This window comes from Lineus longissimus, chromosome 10 (assembly GCF_910592395.1).
Source record: "Lineus longissimus chromosome 10, tnLinLong1.2, whole genome shotgun sequence".
In the NCBI taxonomy this organism is placed as follows: domain Eukaryota; kingdom Metazoa; phylum Nemertea; class Pilidiophora; order Heteronemertea; family Lineidae; genus Lineus; species Lineus longissimus.
Genome location: NC_088317.1, coordinates 7,844,615 through 7,865,461, shown reverse-complemented (window position 1 = coordinate 7,865,461; position 20,847 = coordinate 7,844,615). Strand labels below are relative to the sequence as shown.

The 20,847-nt window shown below is 42.8% G+C and overlaps 1 protein-coding gene and 1 long non-coding RNA gene across 5 annotated transcripts in view; one reads left to right on the top strand and one right to left on the bottom strand.

Annotated features, from left to right (window-relative positions):
• LOC135494600 (uncharacterized) overlaps window positions 1-20,847 on the top strand; it is a 439,372-nt gene that overhangs the window by 350,934 nt on the left and 67,591 nt on the right. The gene's annotated exons all lie outside the window — the stretch shown is intronic.
• The window catches only part of LOC135494439 (uncharacterized), a 154,140-nt gene that overhangs the window by 83,036 nt on the left and 50,257 nt on the right, over window positions 1-20,847 (bottom strand). For both annotated transcript variants that reach the window (XM_064782403.1, XM_064782402.1), the window contains exon 3: window positions 14,386-14,564. In XM_064782403.1, the coding sequence (XP_064638473.1) occupies window positions 14,386-14,564 (179 nt within the window). The remainder of the gene's footprint in view (window positions 1-14,385; window positions 14,565-20,847) is intronic.

Below are 20,847 nucleotides of genomic sequence, written 5' to 3'. Positions count from 1 at the left end.
GAATACGAGGTTACTGATTTTGACAACTTACATTTGGTTCACATTTCTTTCATCGATTCTGTTACTCATGACCGAGTACAGTGTAATTGAAAAATGACCAGATCAATTGCACTTTTTCCAAGTCGTGCCCCCCCCCCCAGCACATCTAAATTGGCTGCTGCAGTGGAATCATTGCGAACTCAGAGATGGATAGGTCTTATATTATTTCCCTCATGCCCCAACCACATTCCAACAGCCTATCTAATAGATAATAGATTTCAAATGCCATTCTGACATTAATCTGCCATCATTTTGTTGACAGCCGAAAGGGGTTTCCATGGTTTGTAAATGTGTATGTGTGAGTTTTGGAGTTTGAATTGAAAAGAAAATCAATTTAATTGCACAGCTGGCAATCCCCCCCCCCCTCAACAGATATGACATATGATCGGTGTACTTACTATTTCACTGCTGTATTTGGGGAAGAAGTGTTTTTCTATATTCTGTTTTGTGTATGCTATTAAGTGCCCTGATCTTGTCTATCCAGCAGAAAGAATGAATGTGGCCATTAGACTGTTCTTCCTACTTGCATAGCAGTGTATGCGGGCAACTCTTATCTTCAGTTTTGTCAGTGCTCTACGGCTCCTAAATTTCATGCTTGTCCACACTTCGAAGACACGCCCATTTGCCTTATTCCAAACTTTCCCGGCATAATTTGACCCTACTATATCTCAATGTCCTACGTGGTGGAGAGAACACCAGATGTTTGCCTTTGGAATATCTCTGTAAAAAAGTTATTCATTGGCTCTTGCGTCATCTATTTGCGAACCTCGCTGAAACAAAGATTGGCACATTTTCTGTTTTCCCCTCATGGTTTTTCTTCTAGTTGTCTGTTGTATGGAAACATTTAAATATGGGGACAAACACAGGAATGATGTTTCACTGGCTTAAGCATCCACTTTCAGGAACTTAGATCCTCGAAAGTTCATAGTTTGCTATGCATGGGGTGGAAGAGTAAGGTGTATAGTAGCCCTTGCAAGTTTATTATTGGTCAAATAAAAAAGAAAACCTGCTTTGATTGAGGGACGAATGTATTTTTAGCTCAAAAGGAACATTTCTATAGACACTCATTAAGGGATAACCTGACATAAGGGAGTTGTGGTCATTCAATGTTGTTCATATAAGTATTATTATGTTAAATGATCAAAAAAAGAAATGAGCAGTTTGGTGTGATAATCTGATGTGGTATTTGCGAGATAATCATCGATGAATAAGGGTCTTTGACAGTAATTGCTAAATGATAATGTGATTGACAGCTATTTTGCCATTTTGTTGCCTGATGCACCACCCGAGCAGCAAATATCATGAACCATTTGTTGATACTGCGGTTTTATTTTACATATGTATAAAAAAGGTTGTGTCATCCTGTGGTTTTAAGATTTTGTCTGTTCAGAGGCTGCGGTAGTGACAGACTGACGTTTTTACTGTTAAAGGGAATGGCCCGCCAAAAAATGGGGAGTTTTGGACGGCCCGGTCAAAACCTTAGGCGGGAATAAGGTTTCATTGATAAATATAAGGAGTTTCAAGGCCCCCAAATCACTTGTAAGGTTCAATAGATACTGGCCTTTCATTGGTTTACCGTCTGCGTATCATTTACATACTCTCATTTTGAAAAATATGACAATATTTACGATCACGTTATTGATTTTTGCAACATTTACGGTAACGCGCCCCTTGCGGATCTGTAAGGTACCATTCGGATGCTTGAAAAATGCTTCGTCTCGTTGATTCACTCGCGGATAAACGCATCAGGTTGACTGCAGCAACTTTTAATTGATGGAGACAGAGAAGGAAGGAATATGATTATTAGTTTGATGAAAACTTTGCAAAGTTTCTTCTTGGGACTCGAAATCCATACTACTATTCTCTCCATTTTCCATTTTCTCCTCTCTCCAACTCACTACTATCGCTATTGACTGCGTAACATACACTAACATTCTTTCGCTATCATTGCTAACTTCATTTACTGGAACACTGGCCTCTTTGTGGCCGATTATGTAACCCATAGTGGAAACACCTGACAGCGCCGCCCGGCATGTTCCACGTGCTACTGGCATATTTATAACTCGTAGTAAATAAGGTTGTAAAAATATGCAAATGAGATGCCGCATATGGAAACCATGACGTCACTAAGCAGTTCTTATTTCTGCTACGGGTGGCGCTGTTGCTTGCTTCTGGAGGCGCTATTCAACCTCTTTAATTTCTGCAGCACTGCGCTACTAATACAAAACGCTATGTCGACGCGCCAGTCTATCACCGCCTTGCGAAGGTGAAGCTCGGAAAAAAAATTGTACAATACTCTGATGCGAGGAATCGGTCTGCCATCGCCCGTCCTACATACGAACTTTGCTAAGTTTGATTAACACTGATAGCGACTGTCATTGGTGTGATATGGACGCACTCATACCATGCTTTGCGGGTCAGGTAAAATCCAAAAATGCAATTTCTGTTTCTTGTATAACACACTTAATAATAATAATAAATTAATAAATAAATTGTTATTTGTAAAGCACCTGTATCACTTGAAACAAATGTTCACCGGCGCTGGTGAGCTCTATTGAAAAGAAGGGTCTTGAGTTCTTTGCGAAAGGTTGAGACATCCGATGTAGCTCTCAAGGTGGGGGAAAGAGAGTTCCACAGTTGAGGTGCTAAAGTGGCGAACGCTCGACCTCCAAATGTTTTCAATCTATATTTCCTGCAAGTGAGAAGGTCCTGAGATTCAGAGCGAAGGTAACGAGGAGGCACGTAATGTTGGATGAGATCGTTCAGGTAAATTGGTGCAAGCCGGTGGTATGCTTTGAAGGTCAGGAGGAGTAGTTTGAAAATTATACGCTCGCACACAGGCAGCCAGTGTAACTTGGCTAGCACCGGAGTAATAGGGGATCGCCGCGGGGTCCTGGTGATAAGACGCGCTTCACGGTTTTGCACAAGCTGCAACTTATGTAGTGATTTCTCGGAAATTTCGGCGAGACTGCTGTTACAATAGTCTAGCCTGGACAGGACAAGAGATTGTGCCAGGCTCTTTGTTGCTTCAGTTGTAAGCTGTCTCCTGACCAGACCAATATTCCTCAGATGGTAAGAAGCCGCGCGCACGACGCTTGACACATGAGGATCCATCGACAGATTTGAATTGAACAGAACCCCTAGATTTCGAACAGGAACTTTTGATACATGAACAACAGTCCCAGCATTGGTGAGAGTTGGCAGCACGATTGACTCTAATGCCCGTTGGTGGCAGAACAACATAAATTCCGTCTTGTCGGGGTTACCCTTCAACTTGTTCACAGTTAGACAGTCCTGAATGCTGCTCAGCTTTTGCTCAAGTTCTGCACATTGAATAACCGCCCTAAGACACACGAGTGCCCTGTACGCTTGGATGTCGTCGGCGTAGCAGTGGCGACTAATGGAGCAGCCCTTCAGAATGTCACCAAGTGGAAGAATGTAAATAAGGAACAACAAGGGTCCCAAAACAGACCCCTGAGGGACTCCATAGTCAAGGTGTTTCACGTTGGACTTAGCACCGTTTATCACTACCTGTTGTGTGCGCTGAGATAAGTAGGAACGGAACCACTCGAATCAGGTTAATCAGGTTAATGCTTATTTCTTAATACTAATTTAGAATCATAAAAGGCCAACGCGTCTAATGAATTATTATACTCTACGGGCCGCAGCATGAGAGGATGGGGGCAATTGCCGTCACCAAAACAAATGCTGTTACACAGAACAATAGTACATGGTGCTCAGTTATAATCTTCACGGACTCGTATTTCAATGAATAACTAGAATACAGGGATTAGTTCACTTTTACACAAAGTTTTCCATGAAGTTCACTTAATGCAGCTCCACCAGTGGGCTTTAAGACGGTATGATACTGTTAATGTTAATTGTTGACATCATTTTATGAGGCAGGTGTACTGTCCCTTTAATGACAAATGAGTTCCAGTCCCTCTAAGATGAGCATTTTTAGAGGAGATTACTTAATTACACTATGGATGTATGAGCTTCCCAACTGTTAAATATAGATAATTAACGCCAAGCAGCAATCAGTGCAACCAGTCAATATGGCAGGGTTGTTTATAAAGTGAATCTAGGTAATAAAGGTACAGGAAAGGCATGGCCAATGGGCCCACCATCTGGCCGACTTCAGTACGCCCAATTTCAAGGTGTCCGCGGCCTATTACGACAATCGTTTCAACTGATAGGTTTTGTCAACAATTGCGCAAGAGTGGCAGACAGACATCGTGTCTTCTTTCCTATATGTCCTCAAGGTCATCCTAGACCTGTATAAGCGGGTATATCGTTTCAGTTGCTCACATGCCAATTGTGACGATGGATGGTCAAGAGCCATTGCGAAAATGCCGGAGAAGTTATACAGTTAGAGAGAAAATAGCCTCCTTGCAGGACCTTGAGGCTGCTCTGCTGGACGGAACCGTCAGCAGCATGCGTGAATTTGCAGAACACTATGAAATCTCAGTCCGAACAATGCAGAAATGGAATTTGGAAGAACTAGAAGAAAAAGCTGGTGAAGGAAAAGGCAAAGTCCGACACGTAAAAGAGGGGAACGTTGATGTTGAAGAGAGACTAATCGTCTGGTTTAGAGGGGTTAGAGAAAAAAGGCTGCCTGTCGCCATTGAAGACATCCAAGAGAAAGCTATGTTAATTTTCAAAGACTGGTGGCACGCGTTCCCCGCTGACGATAGATAAAATTTCATCCGGACTCGACCAGTCATGCACGAATTTCATGCTTCGAACGGCTGGGTGGCGAACTTTATGGACTGGAAGAAAGTTTCATTCCGGAAAGCTAACAAAAATACGACCACCCTCCAAGTTGATGCCGCCAATGGTGTGCAAGTGTTCAGAGACAACGTCACGGACACGATCGACTGATTTGAAATTCCGATGAGACCTCTCTTTAACATGGATCAAACGTTTGCCTTGTTTGAGCTACGACCAAAGTACACATGTGCACAAAGGGAGCAAAGTCCGTGGACATCCGCACCTCAAGGTCCAGCACCAAACTTGGATGTACAGTTACTCTTGCAAACACTGCAACCGGCGGAAAAGTGGCGGCTCACGTGACTTTCCCAAATAAAGGATTCGTCAGGCAGCTTGCAGCCTTGGCGGACCAAGAGCTACCAGAAAACGTGGTCATAACTTCATCAGCAACAGGTTGAATGAAGGAGGAGACAGCCAAACATTGGTTTGAACACTCCTTCCAACCGTATCTAACCGCAGAAGAGGCTGAACAGTTTAAGTTACTGGTAGATCGGTACCGGGTTCACCGAACAGAAAATTTCAGTGTGCAAAAAGGAGCATACCTATGTTCCCCGGTACCTATATTCCCCGATATCCTATGTTCCCCGGTACCTATGTTCCCCGGTACCTATGTTCCCCGGTACCTATGTTCCCCGGTACCTATGTTCCCCGAAGAGGTACCTATGTACCCCGAAGGTACCTATGTTCCCCGGTACCTATGTTCCCCGAAGAGGTACCTATGTAGCCCGAAGAGGTACCTATGTGTAACGAATTGACCGATGACCGACCATGGTGAATAATTATGGTGTTGTAATAGTTGAATGGTGTATATAGGGTATTTTAAGAGTTGAATGGTGCTATTGTGTGACTGAGTTATTGGGTGAGTGCGTTGTTGTGTAAATATGTTTCAAGTAGGTTTTAAGGTTGGAGTTTTAGCTTTAGTCAGTAGTAGGGTGGAGTTTAAAATGGTAGGATGTATATTATGGTAGAACGAAGTTGTGGGGTAAGTTTGTTCAAAAGTTAACATTGTATTCGTGTTTGATATATTGTGATTCAGATGATAAGCCTGGTTTCTAGGCTGTTTGATATATTGTGATTCAGATGATAAGCCTGGTTTCTAGGCTGTTTGATATATTGTGATTCGGATGATAAGCCTGGTTTCTAGGCTGTTTGATATATTGTGATTTGGATGATAAGCCTGGTTTCTAGGCTGTTTGATATAGTTTGATTATGATGATATAAGCCTGGTGCTTGGCTGTTTGATGTATTGTAATAAGGATGATATAGTGTGGAGTCATTGATCTGTGTTAGATATGTTGATTGAATTGTAATCCCACTTCTATTATATTTGCAGTTCCTCCATTGAGTTATTAAAGACACCTGTACCTGACTGAAAGTGTCGAGTCTGTTTCATCGTGCGAACCTTTACATGGCGACCTCCCCAGGACCTCTCTGCGATGTCAACACCATGCGGTCACGACAATAGGCTACATCACGTCATTGGTATATGAGGAGTAGCTTACGTATCACTTTATACATGCAAATCAGGATTCCGAGTCGATCACAACTTACGGTGGCAAGGGTCCAAGTTCGGAGTGTTCGATCACAGTGTGTTATGATTGGAGTTCAGTAACCGGTGACCTCGAGGGTGCTGGCTTCCTAAGCGCGCGCAACGATATCGTTAACATCTGCTAATAGTACATCAGGTTTGAAACGGATGCAGCAGGACTCGGAGGTTGGCCGGACATTGGAGGATCAGACTGTGCCTAATTGTGTAGTCCTTGATTGAACATGGTGTGTTATAACGTGTGATATCATTATTTCATCTTGTATGTGTTTGTATTGGGGCAGAGAGGTGTATAATATTTCATAATTGCTGCATATATTTAAAACTATTTTAACTGGAGATTGAAAGACGTGACCACCCTGCGTTTTGATTTGAATTTTGTACGCTATTTATGTAATGTTGGTGTGTTAAGAGGAACCCACATCTTTAGTTACAAATTTTGAAAGTGGGGTAGAGTTGAGGTGGTTTTGCTGAAGATATTATTGGTGTATGTATATATGTTCATTTTATACTATAGAGTTTGAAGATGTTATGAGTTTGTATTGGTCCTAGAGTTGAATGTTTACCAGGATTGTGGTGATATTATAGTACAGGTCTGATGATGAGTGGAAGCGAGTGCGGATGTTGGTGAAAGTGCGAGGGTAACTTGAAGTAGGGAATAAATTCGGTTTGAGTGTTCTGGTTCAGGTCATTACACTGCACGTCATTATATTCCAGGTCATTGTGTTTCAGGTCGTATTGTTTTTTCCACTTAAACTAGATATAATTTATTTTGTTCTAAAGTTTGGGTGTAACGAGTAAGGATGGAAAGATTGAAGGAGCTTACCCAGTTGGGAAAAGAGATGGGGTTAACCGCCAAGGATTTGAAGGCATTTGTGACGGAACAGCAAAATGCTGAGCGAGAAGAACGGGTGTCCGAGAGGGAGAAAGAACGAGAGGAGAGAGAGGCTGAGAGGAGAGAGAAAGAGAGGGAGCAGAAGGATCGTGAGCGTGAGGAAGATAGGAAGGAACGAGAACTTGAGCATCAGCGGCGGTTGGAATTATTACAGGAGCAACAGAAACTGGCAGTGTCAACAGCTAAGACCACCACCAGCACCACCAAAGTTACGCCAAAGACTCCGAGACTTCCCACATTTGACGAGACAAAGGATGACATGGATGCCTATCTTCATCGTTTTGAGCGTTATGCAGAGGCCCAATCGTGGGACAAAGACCAATGGGGTGTAAATCTTGGGGCCCTGCTGAAGGGAAAAGCATTAGAGGTCTACTCCCGCCTCTCATCGACTGAGGCCATGGATTTCCAGAAGTTGAAGGAGGCGCTGTTGGTCCGTTTTGATTTGACCGTGGATGGTTTTCAGAAGAGGTTTCGGTCAGCCAAGCCTGACGCAGGGGAAACCTTTGGACAGTTTACCACTCGCCTAAGGAACTATTTAGACCGATGGCAGGAGTTGGCGAAAGCGAGTGCAACTTTTGAGGGAATCGTTGACCTGTTTATGCGAGAACAGTTTCTCCGTGTCTGTGCACCAGAGTTAAAGCTATTCTTACGGGAGAGAGTCCCAAACTCTGTCAAGGGTATGGCAATATTAGCTGATCAGTACAGAGAGGCAAGGGGAGGTAACATCCTGAATATTCTTTACCGGCCTAGAGCAACGGTCGGGCCAGATCCCAGGCAGCCTGAACAAGTAAAGCAGGTCTCTTTGAGGAACACTCCAACTGCTAACAGTGCTGGAAACAGATCAGATTCATCATTTGGTCAGAAACAGGGTAGCTTTTATAAGGATACGAGGAAATGTAACTACTGTGGTAAAATTGGTCACATAGCCAGGTTTTGTCATACTCGACTTGCAGCAGCAAGTATGAGAGCTGAGGGACAGCCTACTGAGATGGATTCCAGCGGGGGTGAAGCCTCTGATCATGAGGTGTCATACTGTATGGGAGTGACTCCAACGACGGGTTCAGTTCTCAATTCCGTCACTGGTGGGAACCCAACCCTCATATCCACAAACTGCTCATCGTCAATTACTCACACAGGTGGTGGCCTGAATAGTATGCCGGTCCACTCAGGGAAAATTGACGGACATCCCGCGGTGCTAAGGGTGTTGAGAGACACTGGGTGCAGTGGAGTTGTTATTAGGAAGGACTTGGTTGATCCGGCCCGTTACTTAGGAACGACTCAGCGATGTACCCTCATAGATGGATCGACCTTGACAGTTCCGATGGCTGCAGTGGCCGTTGACACACCCTTCTATAAGGGGAAGGTTGAGGCGATGTGCATGGAGAAGCCGTTGTATGACATCATAATTGGTAACATCGAAGGGGCAAGGGAACCCGGAGACCCGGATCTCGATTGGACAGTTGCAGCGGTATTGACTCGAGCACAGAAAAAGCGTGAGAAGATGGATTTGAAGCCACTTAGAGTACCGAAAATAGTTGGTGACCTGGAAGACAAGGAAATATTCCGGATCGAACAGGCAACTGATCCTTCACTTACCAAGTTCCACCAATATGCAAAGGATGGAACGCAAAAGCGGAACAAGTATGGGGCGGTGACATCTTACAGATATAAGAAATCGCTGTTGTATCGAAAGTTTGTTTCGCCAAGAGTGGACAATGGAAAGGAGTATCTTCAGCTCCTGCTGCCAGTGAAGTTCCGTGTCAAGGTGATGTACTTGGCCCATGACTCTCTCATGGCAGGGCATTTAGGCCACAGGAAGACCTATCATCGAGTATTGGACGAGTTCTACTGGCCTGGGATACAGTCAGAAGTGACTCGTTACTGCCGTTCCTGTGACCTATGCCAGCGCTTTATCCCGAAGGGCAGGGTTCTAAAGGTACCACTAGGAAAGATGCAGTTGATGGGTTCACCTTTTGAGCGTGTGGCTCTGGATTTGATTGGACCCCTGTTTCCGCCAACTGACAGAGGCAACCGCTACATCCTTACATTCATGGACTACGCAACCAGGTACCCGGAAGCAATCGCACTACCTAAGATTGAGACAGAACGGGTGGCGGAGGCTTTAGTTGATATTTACAGTCGACTGGGTGTGGCTGGAGAAATACTGACCGACTTAGGTTCGCAGTTTATCGCTGATTTGATGAAGGAAGTGAGCAGACTACTATCTTTCCAGCGAACTACAACTACACCATACCATCCCCAGTGTAATGGCTTAGTGGAGAAGTTCAATGGAACGCTCAAGCAGATGCTCAAGAAAATGTGTGCTGAGCGTCCGAAGGATTGGGATAGATATATCAACCCTCTGCTATTTGCCTACCGAGAAGTTCCGCAAGATAGTACCGGATTTTCCCCATTTGAACTCCTGTACGGACGGTCAGTGCGGGGACCACTGTCTATACTTAGACAGTTATGGTCACAAGAGGACTTGGACCAGGAGGTGAAAACTACATACCAGTACGTGTTCGATCTGAGGAACCGTCTGGAGGAGACATTGAAGTTGGCACAAGACAATCTGAAGGGGGCAGCCAAGAAACAGAAGCAGTATTTTGACAAGCGCACTAGAGTACGCCAGATGAGTGAGGGTGATGAGGCGTTGGTACTGTTACCCATTAACGCCAACAAGCTGCTGATGCAATGGCGAGGCCCTTACAAGGTTGTTAAGAAGATTAATGCCATGGACTATAGACTGATGATGGATGGGAAAGAGAGGACCTTCCACATAAACATGTTGAAGCAATATATTCCACGTGCACGAGATCAAGTTGCAGTTGTAGTAGTGGATGGCGTGAAGTTACCCATTGCCTATGCCAGTAAAAAGTTACTGCCCAGAGAACAGAACTATGCAACTGTTGAGTTGGAGTGCTTAGCGGTGGTGTGGGGTGTTCACAAGTTCCACAGGTATCTATATGGAGTTGAGTTCATTTTGGAGACAGATCACCAACCTCTGACGCTTCTGAAAAGAAACAAGGCTAGTAACAGTAGACTCATGAGGTGGGCACTGTTGTTGCAGCCCTATCGGTTCAATGTGAGAGCCATTAGGGGGGTTGACAACGTAGGAGCTGATTACCTTAGTCGGACTTAGAGAAACTGTCTCGAATCTGAATTCTGCGAAAAAGTTGAATCTTTTTGAGATCCCCTTTTTTCCCCTGAGATGGGGGATATGTAACGAATTGACCGATGACCGACCATGGTGAATAATTATGGTGTTGTAATAGTTGAATGGTGTATATAGGGTATTTTAAGAGTTGAATGGTGCTATTGTGTGACTGAGTTATTGGGTGAGTGCGTTGTTGTGTAAATATGTTTTAAGTAGGTTTTAAGGTTGGAGTTTTAGCTTTAGTCAGTAGTAGGGTGGAGTTTAAAATGGTAGGATGTATATTATGGTAGAACGAAGTTGTGGGGTAAGTTTGTTCAAAAGTTAACATTGTATTCGTGTTTGATATATTGTGATTCAGATGATAAGCCTGGTTTCTAGGCTGTTTGATATATTGTGATTCAGATGATAAGCCTGGTTTCTAGGCTGTTTGATATATTGTGATTCGGATGATAAGCCTGGTTTCTAGGCTGTTTGATATATTGTGATTTGGATGATAAGCCTGGTTTCTAGGCTGTTTGATATAGTTTGATTATGATGATACAAGCCTGGTGCTTGGCTGTTTGATGTATTGTAATAAGGATGATATAGTGTGGAGTCATTGATCTGTGTTAGATATGTTGATTGAATTGTAATCCCACTTCTATTATATTTGCAGTTCCTCCATTGAGTTATTAAAGACACCTGTACCTGACTGAACGTGTCGAGTCTGTTTTATTGTGCGAACCTTTACACTATGTTCCCCGAAGAGGTGCCTATCTTCCCCGAAGAGGTACCTATCTTCCCCGGTACCTATGTTCCCAGTACCTATGTCCACAAAGAAAAGTGTGTTTTTTGTGATACGGTTTGTTTCCACAAATTCCTGGAAAGACCTCACAGAGTAAAGTCACTGAATTCCAGGAAATTGCAATTCCCAGAAATCCCCCAAAAAGAAGAGTTTCAGTATTTTTTGTTTGTATTAAAAGACATTTTTACTCGGCATAGATTCATTGTTTTGTGACTTAAAGTGATACTATGATGTGATTACAACTTTGCGGAAATACCTCCGTTTTTAATTGTTGATCATAAATGTAAAGCTCGAATTTACCATTTTTGATTAGATTTATTATAAAATCGCTGTTTTAATCGCGTCAGACTGGCTAACTGCCGAAGACGTTTTAAAAAACCCGCACTAAGTCACGTGATCTCATGACGTCACAACATGAACAAGTCAGACCGTCGAATATTTTCCTATTCGCTCTCGGAAGAAGCTATATCCGCAGTAGTTCGCGTACGCTCAGGAAAATCTAATGAATATTAAATGAGGTCTAAAAATAGCTTTAGGAATACCATTATTATGACGTCAGCGATGGAATTTCATGGTTGGACTTAGGAAATTTATGATGAAATGACTAGGACTGTGGACTTGGGGGAGGGGCCGTCCCTTCCCTTACTTCGTTACTTCGAGTTTTTTTCCAAATGTGCTGGAAGACCCCCAACGGCAAACGAATTTGGAGTTGGTTCTCGAAGTTGTGTTCCGGCGGAGCATCAGGAGGAGAAGATGAACCACCGGCTGGTGACCTCTTGACTCCAACTTCATCGTGATGGCCCGGTTCTTTGATAGGGTCAGGCCAGCGGAAAACCCCAACACCTTCAGCTTTGCTGGTGTTGCCGCAAAACATCGCATCACAATGCCACCCGACAACCCTTTTATTCTTCTTCTCCATAATCTTCAGTTCTTATTGTGTATATATTGTGTAATAAGGACAGGATGGAATGTCAATGGTCAATGGCAGTTGTAAATAAACGAATGAGATTTGTTTTTTTCGCGGGAATGTAAACCACCGCGACCACGAAAATGTTCATGTTGTGACGTCATCAACGAAAACGTCGTCGGCGTAGCATGATTTCAACGGCATCGAAGCGAGCCGTCCGGGCGGGATTAAAATCAGCAATTTCTAGAAAATGTGCATTTCAATTCGAAAACCTTACCGATTTATGAGAAAGTGACGTAGTCATTTGTCAAAAACAGCTAAAACATTATATGGTGAAATTTGACACGAGTTACCCTTTTTTTAAAGGCCAAGGTGCACGCGCCTTTGCTTTAAATTGGAACATACACTGTATCATAAAAACTATATGGGGGAACATAGGTACCGGGGAACATAGGTACCTCTTGGGGTAAGATAGGTACCTCTTGGGGGAAGGTAGGTACCTCTTTGGGGAACATAGGGATGACCCCGTGCAAACTATGAACCTTGGGGGAATTCCAGGGGCCGCAAGATGGACAAACAATCAGCAATGGCTAGAGCCGACTCAATATGGCTAAAAGTGACAGCCACTAGGATAAAAAGTGGTAAGGAGGAAAAATTTCACAGACCAACCCTGATCGTGAATATACCCCTATCATTACTATACCCTATACAGCGTAACTTGTCTTACATTGGGAAGACTAAACGCCACTTGGCTACTAGGGTTTCGGTACACATTTTGTATAGATCTCCCATCCTGTATCACTTGAAAGATTTTCACACCTGCAAAACTATTGCAAACCTAGACAATTTCTCTGTGTTGACCACCGCCCAGTCTGATTATGTGTTGAGAATCAAAGAAGCTTCACTAATTAAGGAACAAAAGACAGCCCTAAACAAACCACTAGCTCAACAAGGGTCATTTTTCTTTTTAGGAACTTTCGAAAGCCCTCTAATCCGAACATGTTGTGTACTCTACTTACAATTGCGTAATAACATGTGACCATCAGCATGATGATGCCAAAAAAGTTTGTATATGTATATAGTCAATAGTGTAATAGAGACATTATGAAAATATTAATCGGGATTTCCTCTTTGTTGTGGTTTCACAAATGTACCTCACTGCCGGAACTTTATTGTGATGAAAGACTGACATGAGAGATTCAATCCATTTTCTTTCGCACCAACCAATAACACTGTGGACAACCGGACGAGGGTAATTGAAATTGCATTTAGAGTTCTTCGAATGACCACAAAAGTAGTCAGCATGTGCAAAAAAGTGTGCTTAGAATAATGAATGAGCTGCCTTTGCGTAATTTTTGCAGATGCCAAAAAAATAGCCTGTAAAAATAGAGTCCGAGAAGAGGGTAAGTAAATTGGAGGTCGATGAAAAACGATGAGTAACTGAATAATTCAGTTACCCTCTTCTCGGACTCAAACTTAACAGGCAATTTTCTTGGCGTTTGCGAACGGAACAATGCAATGTTAAGCACACTTTTGTGCACGTACTGACTATTTTTGAGGTCATTTGAAGAATTCAAATCAGAGGAAACTTACCGAAGCGGCGAGGTGTGGTTGGCCATTTTCATGAGGGTAATTGCAATTAACCTTCGTCCGGTAGTCCACAGTGAATAACATGCATTTAAATCACTTTTGGACGAGTCTTTATTAAGAATCATTTCTTTACTGAGAGTCCGAGTCTAAATTAAGACATTTTCTTTTCATGAAGATATAAATGTACTACAAGGACACTCAGAAAGCCCACGATGATACAAGTAGTTCCGTTATGAAAATGGATGGTGCTACGAGAAATTCTTCCTGAGGACATGGTCGTGAAAAATTACAAAACGATAGTCATACTGGTGGTGCTCGATTTTGAGGAATGTGTTTCTCATGTGGCAAACATGGCCACTAAATGGTGGACTGCACAGTGAAAAACAATGAAAAAGGCCGGTGGTGTGAATTTCTCAAAAACTCGACACATGAGACAAAGTTTGCAGAAATCCAAAGACAGAACTAGATCTGTAGAACATTGTAGATATGATAGTAGTGTAGCTGTTGGTCGTGAAAACCATTCCTTCTTTTTCAAAATTGATGACAACGAATCATCGGGAGAATTTAGGGAGTCTTAATGCGGACTCAAAGAGTCCTAATTTGGACTCTCAGAGTGTCCGAAGAAAGAAACGTTTCCGAATAAAGACTCGTCCAGAACTGAAAATGAACTTGTAAGCGTCCACAATTGACCTACCAGACACTGCTACACATGAACTGGTGAGCACGACCCGTTTCACTTTTTCTACTACACAAGCTTTCAATACGTTCTTGGTTCCTTCAACAGCTGGCTCTATCACCTCCTTCTCATCTTTTGGTTGGGCATTTGGGAATGGGCTAGCAACATGAATCACATAATCGCAACCTTTAATAGCTCTGAAAGGCAAGACAATATATGCGTTAGTAATCAATTTCATACACCATTTTATGTTTACAACCTCTTAAGCACTAGCACTTTGTTTTTCGATTTCAAATTATGTATCTTAAACAGAATTGTGTTGTCACCTCATTGAATGTCCATGTGTTGACTTTTTCTATAACATCGCAATAAAGATTTCACACTGAAAGCACATGTTTTCAAAGTCTCTCCTTCTTCAATGATGAAAAAGCCCGGGCCATTGTGCTCACCTGTCGAAAGCAAAGCATGACTAAACAGCGTGGCAAGGAGAACTGAAAGTGGTCCAATTAAAATTCCTCACTACTGCTGCGCTAAAGTAATTTTTTGAAAATAAACAAAAAGTTGCATCTGGATAACATGTGGCGAACATCCTAGCAAAATTTCAAGGCATTACATGTCCCTAAGTGGGACTTAACTCGCCCCTTCCAGTATTATCAAAATAGATGAGCGAGATATTGTACTAAAATATTTATTTTTTTAGTTTTGGCCCACTGGTGGCCAAGTTGAGAACTAGATCAGACCGAAATTTGATGTCAGAGGTTATATGACAAAGGAAATCATGTGTATCAAATTTCAAGTGCGTAGCATTTAGTGGTTAAGAAATGTACCATAGTTTCACACAAACGCTCAATTTGTGCCATAGTTACCCTCACCGAAAGGCAGTGCACTGAAAATGACTGCATCACACTGCTTTTGACAGAAACCCCCACTGCATATGACTGTTTTAGGCATATCATTTTTTCTTAATGTTTTAAAACCACTGATTTTGACTGAAAGACCACTGCAAAGCAGTGCCACTTGCATATCTTTATGAACGACGTATTTCAAAAACACTGCCTATGACTGAAAGACCACTGATTTCCACTTCTCCAACTCTGATCGAAACCCGTGGCATTTTCAACATGACTGAAAACCACTGCTTTATGACTGTTGAGATTAAGACTTGATGGCAGTGTAAAGCAGTGGTAATTGCAGTCAAATTCAGTGTTAAATATCACCCATAATGCAACCTGAGACAGGAAGCTAGTAAGTTTGAATTTGATAGTCAAACATTCAAGAAATCATGGTAGCTCTTCATATTTCTCGATATTTACCCGAATTTCAATATGAGCAGAGGGGAGTTTTAATCAGTTTGAATTGGAACACATAAGGAGCCAAATGAATGCAAAAAGGGTAATCTAGACAGACACTGAAGTTGTATTTTCAGCAAATCAAGAAGGCTGTAGGCCCTATAGGTGTTGTAATGTATGCATACACTGCAAGATATCTGCATGTATCTTCATGCATCTACTGTAGGCCCTATAGGTGTTAATTGTAATGTATGCATACACTGCAAGATATCTGCATGGGAGCTCAATTAACACATCAATCAGTCTGTTAGATCATCATTCTACAGGCCGCGTGCAGTTACTTTATTTGGACGTCAATTTGATCTAGCTTCAATCCCTGACATCACTGACAGTAGCTTTGTGCCATGTGGTGTTTCAATTGTCTAGTAACCCCATCTGACGACTGTCATTATGACAAAGTTTGCAATGACATAGGTCAAGGACGTGAATTTGTCATCTTTTTACTGTGTCACGTCATCATGCAATGGCGATGTGCAGATGACGTCATCACTGCCATATTGGACGCAAACACACCGTCTAAAATAGGACAGCAAAAGTAACAGTTGGCTAGAAGTTTTTGCTTTTTCGAACAATTTCTTTGGTTGTCATCAGCACAGGGGGGTCACGTCCCCCAAACCTCTCTCGGCATCCGTGCCTGCATGCCATTGAATAAATTATTCATATTAACACTGAAAAGGACTGCTCCCTCCAGGAGGTTTTGGAAATGGCAGTCAAAATCAGTGGTGTTTCAGTGTGGATTCAGTGTGCTGCGAAATATTTAAATTAACACTGAACCCCACTGCCAGCCCTGTGCATGATGCATAGTGGGGAGTCATTTTCAGTGTCAAAAGCAGTGGAAATCAGTCAACCTAAATATTTAAATAAGCACTGCTTTTGACTGCCTTACCACTGATTTTGACTGTCTTACCACTGCTTATGACTCCCTAACCTCTATTTTTGATTGCTGTATAACTGTATGCTTTGGTAACGCGTGACTGAAAAACACTCCCTGTGACTGCTTTCCACTGATTTCAACACTGCCATAAAAATGTGAGGTAACACTGCAACCTGACTGAATCCTGACTGATATCACACTGCTTTTCGGTGAGGGATATACCCACAAACGTTCAATTCATGCCATTTGACCTTGAAAATAAGGCCAAATCAAAAACCAGTAGGATATGTGATGTATCCTTGCTAGGAGTACCTACCATAAAATTATCATCGAAAACAAGTCACTAATGCAACGGCCAAGGGCCACTGTGCTCACCATAAAGATATTTTGTGGTTATGGATTCATCCTCATAAAGAAACATGCTACATGTATAGTGCAGAGGTCAAACCAAAGTCGGTATGACATGTGATGTATCGTTGCTTGGAGTAACTATCATAAAAATATCATTTAAAACAATTAACTATAGCGAGATATTGCACTTTTTACATTTTTTAGTTTTGGCCTCATGGTGGCCAAGTTGAGAAACAGATTGGATCAAAATTCAGCGTCAGAGGTTACATGACATAGGGAGTCATGTGTACCAAATTTCAAGTTCATAGCTTTTGCGGTTAAGAAACGTGCAATAGTTACAACTCAAAAGGCCAATCTAAGCCATTTGACCTATGTGACCTTGAAAATGACACATGATGTAGAAACTACCATTAAAATTTTATCGAAAACGAGTCACTCAAAAGAGAGATATCACACTTTTTAGGTTTCCACATCTGGCCTGCTGGTGGCCATGACGAAAATCAGATCGGACCAAAATTCAGTGTCAGAGCTTTAGTGGTTAAGAAACGTGCCATAGTTACACTCAAACGGCCAATTTATGCCATTTGACCCCTGTGACCTTGAAAATTACGTCAAATCAAAAACCCATACGATATGTGATGTATCCTTCCTAGGAGATCATACTTAAAAAATTTTATCGCAAACGAGTCACTCATTAGAGAGATATCACACTTTTTTGGTTTATACTTCTGGCCTCCTGGTGGCCAAGTCAAAAAAAAGATCGAACCAAAATTCAGTGTCAGAGGTTACATGACATTGGGAGTTGTGTGTTCTAAATTTCTACTAGATAGCTTTAGCGGTTAAGAAATGTGCCATAGTGTTACATTTAAACGTCCAATTTACGCCATTTGACCTCTGTGACCTTGAAAATTAGGTCAAATGAAAAACCCATACGATATGTTATGTATCATTGCTAGGAGAGAGAATGTACCATAAAAATGTTATTGAAAAAAAGACACTCATAAGAGAGATATCACACTTTTTTGGTTTTCTGTTCTGGCCCCCTGGTGGCCAGGTTAAGAATCAGATCAGACCGAAGTTCATTGTCAGAGGTCGACTGACCTGGAGGTCCTGTGTTCCAAATTTCAAGTTGATAGCTCTAGCGGTTAAGAAACGTGCCACTGTTCTTGAAACAGGATACAGACGACGACGACGAGCGACGGACACAAGTGTTTTGTATAGACTCCCCTAAAAAGGTTTTTATCTCTTTCCCTGCCACGGCCTTTTTTAATTAACACCCCCTTGTTTGCCAGGATTTCACTATTTTTACTACATTTTCAAAAATTTGTAGAAAAAAAAACCCAGAAGACATCTATCCTTGAAACTTGTTTTATTCTCTTTGTCACAGCAAACTCTTTTGACAACATATCACACATAGTACTTTTTTGCATGGTAGTCAATGAAACAATTGCCATTGCAGAGGGGTACTTTGCATGTTTTGAAAAAATGTGCGGTATCGCAACGAATTCCCCTCTTTTTGCAAACTCTACAAGGTCTCTGCATTCTCTTCTTTGTTCTGCTGCGAGGAAACATGCCTTTTGGGTGTGCGGCAAATCCACCAACCAATCTGTTCATTGGGTCCCTTCTTGGGGCCCTGAAGAGAGGCAAATTGTCATCACCACATCATTACTGTCACACGAGTCGGGTGGTGGCGCGACGGATATCAGGCGTCGGATGAGGGACATTTGAAATTCGTACAATGTGATCTTGTCACCCTGGGCCTGCTTCTCATTGTAGATGATATGAGAATTATGGATAGACAATTCAACCATGTAGAGGAAGAGCTTCTTGGTCCACTTGATAGTTTTCCTCACAGTTGGGTAGTATGACAAAATTTGGTCAACGCGATCCACCCCATTCATATTGGCATTGTAATCAATGACCAACTCTGGCTTTCTGAGCCTCTCGTGACCACCACCCCTCTGTCTGACTTGTACCTCACCCATTGCATCACTATGTTAAGTACTGATGGCTTTCACACACCTTTTGTCTTGCCATGCAATAACTATACAATTTCCATTGTCTCGAGCGAGAATGTCACCTCTTTGGAGGACATGCCCACGTGTCCCACAGTCACGAATTTCTTGTAGCTCACCCCTGTTCTTTCGAAGTGTACCCACAACATAGGTATCACACCTCAAGAGGGCCTCACTCAAGGCAACAGAGTTGTAATAGTTGTCCATGTACATGGAGTAGAAATGACCAACCAATCCTTCCAGCAGAGCAAAGACAATCTCATGAAGTGTGCGGTGTGTGCCATCATAAATGATCATGTTCCAGCAGTATGCTGAATGGGAATCAGCAAGGATGTAGCTTTTTATGCCATACTTGATGGGTTTCATAGGGTTGTACACCCTGAAAACTAATCTGCCCTTCCATTTCAACATACCTTCATCAATAGATACGTGTTCATGGGGGTTATAGTACTCTCCAAACTTGGGAATGAGAGCGTCAATAATTGGACGCACCTTGATGAGTTTGTCTTCATTGTCTGCTGGAATGTCATCATTGTTGGAAAAATGCAAAAATTTCATCAGGAGCTGAAATCTATTTCTAGGCAGTGTCTTCCCAAAGATTGGGGTATTGAGTAGCTCATCAGTGGACCAATAGTCAGTCTGTTCAGGCTTTTTGACAATACCAGTCAGCATGAACACACCAAGAAGCTTTTTCTATTCATCAATAGTCATTGGTGACCATTTCCTTAGCCTGGAGTGAGGAGACATGGGTCCTGGGCGATCCCTAAAATACTGGTCAGCATACCTGTTTGTTTCGTCAACTATAGTCTGCAGCAGTTCTTCAGTGAAGAAGAGGGAAAAGTGATCAAAAGGATCACCATCCAATGTTAGAGCAGCACCACGTGGACCTACGTCATTGACATTGAATGGCTGCACATTGGGGACACGTCCAGCTGGACCAAAAGGAGCAGGGGGAGGAGCTGGGGCTGCCACCCCCCCCCACCTTGTCTCATAACACGTCTTTACTGACCTCTACCACCAGCTTGTCCTTCACGGGCCCCATGACCACCGGCCCCACGACCACGGCCCCTGCCTTGTTGACCACGCCCTCCCCTTCCTCTTGGTCTACCCCGACCACGTTGACGAGGGGCAGGCAAGGGAGGAGGGGGCCCTGCATCACTATCAATATCTGTAGAAGCGTCGTAGGGCGAATCATTGGCATCAAGGTCACATTGGCTCCCTGCAGTGCTACGACTAGAATCAGAGTTCGGCAAATCATGAGCCTGCCGTCTTGGACTAAGGTCTGCACGGGCCCTGCGTTGAGCACCCCGCCTTATGGCCCCCCGACCACGACTAGGCCCTGCTCCGTCCATAGGGTCATCTCCAGAACGAGTTTCAGCATCACTATTTACAGTCATATCCATCTCACCTGGAGGCACAGCAGACCTCTCATCAAAGTCATCACCTTGAGGCACATCAGACCCCTCATCAAAGTCATCAGAATCACAACTGAGCCTGATATCATCTGCTCCAAACTGGGCATCAACATTACAAGGTTCTTCTTCCGAGGAATCATCGTCATCTCCAACAAACCACTCCGTTTCTGAATCAGAATCCAGGCCTTGTCCTTAAAATATTGCAGGCGAGCAGAAAAGTGCTCACCTCAAATTTCTTTTGGGGGGGTAGGTGAGCACTTATCGCAACAATGCTGTGGACTAACATCTGAGAAGTGTACAGCATAATGCATGTAATGTGTGGATACTTGATTGTGAGTGCTTTTTGGGTACACTCGACTCTTCAGACCAAGTCCAGTCCTCAGCATGCTCCGTCACACCATCTCTATGTCATGCTCATGATATGCTCAATTAAAAGTAATAAATAATAAAATTGGAATTAAAGGAATGCTGACTTG